At 38.1% G+C, this 6,458-nt stretch overlaps 1 protein-coding gene across 1 annotated transcript; it reads right to left on the bottom strand.

Annotated features, from left to right (window-relative positions):
- On the bottom strand, positions 1,054 to 6,151 carry LOC105175656 (uncharacterized protein At1g04910). The gene is made up of 10 exons (XM_011098168.2): positions 5,423 to 6,151; positions 4,422 to 4,494; positions 3,823 to 3,899; positions 3,588 to 3,676; positions 2,832 to 3,029; positions 2,381 to 2,585; positions 2,127 to 2,294; positions 1,834 to 2,001; positions 1,563 to 1,753; positions 1,054 to 1,473 (listed from the first exon to the last, which is right to left on the bottom strand). The coding sequence occupies exons 1-10, from the start codon at positions 5,843 to 5,845 to the stop codon at positions 1,305 to 1,307; spliced, it is 1,761 nt and encodes a 586-aa protein (XP_011096470.1). The 5' UTR covers positions 5,846 to 6,151; the 3' UTR covers positions 1,054 to 1,304.

Below are 6,458 nucleotides of genomic sequence, written 5' to 3'. Positions count from 1 at the left end.
GGGTGGGGGGTGGGGGTGGGGGTGAGGGGTGGGCAATGGATGATGAGACTTGAAAGAAAGAAATAAAAGAGGGTGAGTAGCCAGTAGTTTGGAAGGTTTTGTAACAAACAGAAAAGAAGACGGGGGGTATTTTGACCAAGTTGGTGAGAAAGACAAGTAGTTAATGGATGGGGTTGGATTTGGTAGGTAGCTTTTACTTTATACATATCACTTCCCATTCTCTCTCTCTCTCTCTCTCCACATATACATACAACTCTATTTTACACTATATACATAATCTTTTTTGATTATACACTCTGTATACACGTATATGTGCGTGTTCTTGTACAAATTTTACATCACCAAGAGTGATTATTAAGTCAATTAGCATTAAAGATAGATGCTGGCACATGGGTTTGTTCATCTGCCTTAATAAATGGGGTGGCCATGGGAGGGGAGGGAATTCCTTTCGTACTTATTATTCCATATTTTAAATTTATAATATTTTTTTTATAATTAAATATTACATAGTTTTTGTATATGAGATGTTGAAATTAAAGATCCTTAGTACTAATTACATATAACACCCGATTTGATCCGGAATGAAATGTAATGGGAGCATATGGATTTTGATAAAATTAACGTTTTCTTGAACTTACTGTCGAAAATTATATACATCGGTTGGCAAGTACGTACAGTTTTAACGAACAAAATTATTACAAAATTGCATAGGCTACCTAATTATCCAACAGCATTTAGGTTCACATCGTTTTCAGCTAAGGGTTTCAGACTTTTTTTTTTTAAACATTTTGATGACCAGTCTTGGCTGTCATTTGCTGCCATTCTCGTTTCAATTTTTTAAGAGTAATTTGTGGGCTGTAGTAGGTTCAATTATTGAACAGTTGATGCAACATGGGCAAACACTTCAAATTATTGCATCCTTGTCCCTTCCACAATCAAAGGGCTGCAAGATTTCTCCCCTCCCACAGAGATAGTTCCTTGTTTGGATCTTGCAATTGTTGATGATGACAATAGCCATAATCAGGCTGTGAGTTTCATCTTCAAGGCTTCCACTCAACAAAAGAATGATTTCCATTGACACACAGAACAACCGTATATAGTGACTATTACAAAGCTGTCGATCGTACAACAACGATGCAGACCAAGAAATCCTGTAAGGGGGAAAGAATTGATCTACTACAACTATATAGTCAAATGTTGTATGAATGTTACAGCTATATTAGTTAATCACTGAATGCTATATGGATGTTATAACACTATCATGAGCTTGTCAAGACCTTTATAAACCTATTTCTGTGCTTAAATTAGGTAGTTTTCGTGGTGTTACTGTACTCGATTCGGGCATCTGATTTTCTACACATGCAATCCGGCATGGGGTACATGTAGAGGGAGTTGCTCGGCTTTCTCAGCTCACTCCCCTTCACGTCATTATGACGAAGCATGTCCTGTAATTGCCGTTTAAAGTCTTGCCATCTGCAAATAATCAAGAATCTAAGCAGTCGATATTTTGTAGAAAGTCGTAAAAACAACTAAAGAGTCGTAGATAGATGCGTGCAGGTTACCTTATACTTGGTTTATCGAATAACTGAGCTAACTTTCTCTTATCAGGTCTTATTGTTTTGGCGTGTCCTTCGTAAAAGTAGCGTCGATGCCCCACCAAGAAATGGGGAAAATTACCACCTTGAGTAGTAACAAAAACTTCGCTATGGAGGCAAACTGTGTAGTCGAGAGCCGCCAACCTCGATGAATGACCCTGTATAACAAGATAATTATCTTGACTTTAACATCATGAAAGGCGACTGTAGTTCTGAACGTAGAGCTTTAGAAGTATACCATAAACGGAGCAAGTTCTTCTGGGGAAGCCAGTGAGTCCTTTGTTTCTAGACCTGGAAACATCTGTTTTAGAGGAGCCATATGCTTTTCCACTTTGTAAATTTTTCCGGCAGCAACGTAAAGAGAGGTTGTGTTATCGAATCCCATGCCCCTAAGCATCATTCCGACCTGCAGAATACAATAGAAAACTGTTGATCTTAGTACCGACTTTAATGTGCAATGTAGTTCCCCATTAGCCATGTTACCATCTTCACGGAGCAGAAATTAAGATTTTATGAATCCGTATCATATACCTCCAATGGTGTTAAAGGGCACTTCCCGTCCACACGATTCGCACCCGGTCTTATTACTCTACCTCTTCTCCGAAATTTTCCTCTCCAACTTCTTTCACGAACAATATCCATCTCACGCTTTTCTTCTTCACCGCCATCGAATACGCAGCACGAAAATGCAACCATATCCTTCATTGGGAGGTCAAAGGTGGTTGTAGTCAAATAAATTGAAAAGGATAATATTAATGATGATAATGATTTTTCCAGAGCAGTACCTCTTCGAAACGGAGATGTACGGACACATATTTGCCCCCACTTTTAGAACTATTCTTAACCATTCGATCAACCATCTTAGCAGCTAGCATTCGTATGGGTTCTGAAAATCTAAGCGCTTCAAAATTGCACAGGCACCGAAGCCCTTGGATATATGGAGGCACTGCATGAGCCAATCTGTTAGAGAAAGGCGCAATACGGACAGCCCTGTCCCACGATCATTAAAAAAAGTTTGTCATGTTATCACGAACAAAGATATGCATACTCTTGCAACCTAGGGATTATTGTTCTAAAAATTCATGTTCTTCTCTCATAAGAAATATGAAAGTTCATGCCATGGACAAAGTTAAAATTAACACGTATCTACATATCATATCTATTGCTCTATAACATTTTCTCAAAACATAGACAGGAAAACAGATCATAGAAACAGGAAAGGTGAGAGATAATTACTTCAACTCCACCAGCTTCGGCAGAACCTTTTCGAGATAGTAGTTTGGGCTCGACCATGCTTTTACTCTCAAATTCACTATGTTGCTTATATTGTTATCGAATTGGTGGAGTATATCCCCAGGAAGTTCTCTAATCACATTGACATGATTTCTGAGCGCATAAATGAAGAACTCTTCATCAAAAATATCCCCAAACTTGCTGCAACGAAAAGGGAGCATAAATAAACTATTGTTCTTATCCCAACAACAAAGGATTAACCAACTTCAAAACAACGTAGGAACTCATTCGCAATTAATGGGGAGAGACTTCTCTAAATAAAGCAACTGCATGCATACAGACTTGGGATATAAAGTGCAAAGGCTGAAGTCATTTCCATATGCAGATTTGCACAGGGGTTCATCATGTAGAGTAACAGTGGACAATGTATTTCTAGGTAAGAACGAGTTCTTTTCTGTTTCACTAATCATATTCAACAGTAAAAGATGCTTGCATAGCAGTAAACTTGTATTTCAAAATTTTATTCAGTTGCAATATTTGGCTGATGTGGTTGTCAACAGGAAATATTAACTGACAGCAATCTGGGACTGTCGACAGATATCCAGACCACTAGCATTCGATGTCCAAACCCAAGATAGCAATTTCACAAGACAAATCATGGCTGGCTAATTATAGCAAAAGAGAGATATTGGAAAATGCACAACTATCATCAGTTCCAGTTATCGGATTATATCTGTCGCTTATGATTTTCATCCTCACCTGGAATCTTGCCAAACACTATTTAAGTGAAATATGGGAATAACAAGGGTAGCATTCAGCAAACCTGCCACCGCCACTGCATCACATATCTGTAACCAAAAAGGGAAAAATTATCAGCAACTGAAGGTCATAGATATGATACTCCGATCGCGTTCTCATGAAATGCTGGATAACAAAGCACCACATTTAAGTGCTTAATGCCATATGGGCCAATATTTACTAGAGTTAGACATACCGATAATCGTTGTTGGTTCAACCCACCATTTGCTTCAATTATTAGGAAACCGTTTGACTTTGGAAACTCTGACAATCCTTCATGCACAAAAGTTAAACTCATTACATCAGCAGGTTAGTTAAAATAACAAAAGAATGGCAGGTTATTGTTAATCTGATACAGACTACAGAAACTACAATAATGTTGAAGTTCTCATATAATGATAAAATGATAAAAGGATGTTGTTATAGCTTGAGAAGGGCAAAGAAGCAAGAATGTTCCAAAGCATACATAAATAATGGAAAAACGAATGAGAGTCTGTACGTTCATGCACAAGCAAACACAGTGTGTTTAGTTGGACACGTGATTGTACTCAAAATTTATTCTGAAAAGATTTATTATTAAATATAATTTGAAATCTGCCAGCTCCATCATGCCACGGGAGAGAATTTTGTTTAATTCAAAAGTACATGTCTCAATGGTGGCCGAACCACCACATGGCCAATGCAAAATCATATGCTATTACAAGACACAACCACCAAAAGAACCTTGCCAAGAAAGCAACACACTTGCAACACAGAACTTCTGATAGACTAAAAGATTATATTCTTGCTACAAACCTGATTGGATAACAGTCTGTTTGATACAAGGCTTCCAACCTTGACGCAACTTTGGATTCCAAACATTCATTAACTGCAGACAACATGGCAGCAAATTACAAGAGTCAGAAATTATTGATGTCATGGATTTAAATGATTGATATGCATGCATATTAGCCAAACTTCCGCAAAATCAAAGAAATGAATGTCTAAGGAAGCCATTGGAAAAGCTAGTTTTAGCACCACAAATTTTAATTTGTATCACTCCCTCATCTCAACTTGCCATTTTAACCAATGATTTCTTATTAATCAAACTGCTATTAGAACAAAAACTCAGTCTTTATCATAAAGCGAGCAATTTTCCTAAAATTACTCTGCTCAACTGTCATCCCCTACGTCTGCAGTCATATTATATCTGTGCTTATGGCACCTGACCCAAAACTCCAGAACTAAACCCCATGCCCAATTCATCAAATTAAGTTATAAATAGCATCATACTTCCTGGAAATACTATAATTTTGTCCACTGATCAGCAAACTTCAGTTTAATGCAAAAGAATACTAGAGTGTCGAGGTGTAAAGTTGCTGATTTCATAAATGCCATACTCAATTGCCAAAATCCTAACATCAACACCTCATCTTAAACAACCTTAGTTTCCTAAATGGTAGCAATGCCATATCCGGATTAAACATTTATGACTGAATCTAACTAAAAGAAATATAACCCAATGACTAAAAATTTACATTTTGGTATGCAAAGTTACTCATAGACAAACCACTCTACCTCTTCATACAAGGCTTATCTTTTCTCAGCTAACTTAAAAGAAGAATCAGAAAAATTAGAACTCCCCGATGCATTGGATTTTCAACGAAATCGTCCTCATAACAGTCGATGAAACCATATAATATCACCCAAAAACTCCCAAAAATGTAGCTGAGGACATAATCACTACTTACAATGCAACAGTTATGCTACCAACAAAACTAGAAACTAAGTTAAAACGACCGACAAGCAGAAATCACCGTATTAGAGCTTCGATTTTCAGCCTCCATGAAAGGCCATAGCTTCTCGAAAACCTGAGGACTCCGGTACACGGAACCCGGCCCGACCACATCACGAGCTCCATTACTAATATTATTCACAGCATCAAACCCGAATATGCCCATATACATAAGCATCCCAGAGATGTACAACAAGGGAGCAAACAAAAGCACCCCTCTTCTCCTATACATTGCTGAAATCAAGAAATATCCAAATCTTTCCACCACATTCTTGAACTCCGCCCTCCCACCACCACCACCAACAACACGGAAACTCCCCGCGCCACCACCGCATCCACCGGTGGTGGGGGAGCTGGTGGTCTTGCCGCGGCTGCCACGGTGCCGAGGGGACGACGGTGGAGATAAAGAGCTCACCCCGTTGCTCAGGCGGCTAAGCCCATGCATAATTCTTGAATTTGAACTTGACTTTGCAAGAAAAGGATTGGTTTTTTCACTTGATCCTAGTGTCGGCGTTGAGACATCGAGCTAAAGCTCAGATCTTTGGCATCAATGGAGAAAAAAGCAACTTCCTTTTGAAGGGTTTTGCTTATTTCTTTTTCCTGTAGTGAATGAGAAGATGAAAAATTACTGATACTGTGCTACGGCAGTAGTGGCAGTGTGTGAAAAATTTGGAAGTGTGTGGTAGCGAGATGCACGGGACATGAAGTAGCATTAATGAAGGTGGGATAGTGGGGAAGTTTAAAGGTTGTTGGCTGCTGCAAGGCTCATATATGAAAAAAGTCATTTTTCCAATTAAACAAGCCCTTTAATCAACTAAGTTCCAACTATCAAAGTAGTTCATAGTAATCTATTAAATGCTAGTCACAAAACCTTAATTTTAATCAACTAACTTCCAACAATTAACCTTAATTTTATATAAACACACAAATACAGGAAGTTGCATTCTGAATTTGATGGGCAAAAGCAAATCCACTATAAAAAGTAAGTGGCAATCCAAAATAATTGAGAATTAGATGGCTAACCTATAAATACAGTACATGCTTAATTTTGAAATCCA

The sequence above is a fragment of the Sesamum indicum genome, linkage group LG2 (assembly GCF_000512975.1).
Source record: "Sesamum indicum cultivar Zhongzhi No. 13 linkage group LG2, S_indicum_v1.0, whole genome shotgun sequence".
NCBI lineage: Eukaryota > Viridiplantae > Streptophyta > Magnoliopsida > Lamiales > Pedaliaceae > Sesamum > Sesamum indicum.
This window is presented reverse-complemented; position numbering and strand designations above follow the sequence as displayed.

Bases quoted from the DNA above. Each gene is read 5' to 3' on its own strand.
- LOC105175656 (XM_011098168.2), bottom strand. From the start codon at position 5,845: ATGCATGGGCTTAGCCGCCTGAGCAACGGGGTGAGCTCTTTATCTCCA. The intron at 4,495-5,422 runs GTGATTTCTGCT...TGTTGTCTGCAG, and splicing joins AAAATCGAAGCTCTAATACG to TTAATGAATGTTTGGAATCC. The intron at 3,677-3,822 runs GTATGTCTAACT...TTTTGGTTACAG, and splicing joins TGAACCAACAACGATTATCG to ATATGTGATGCAGTGGCGGT.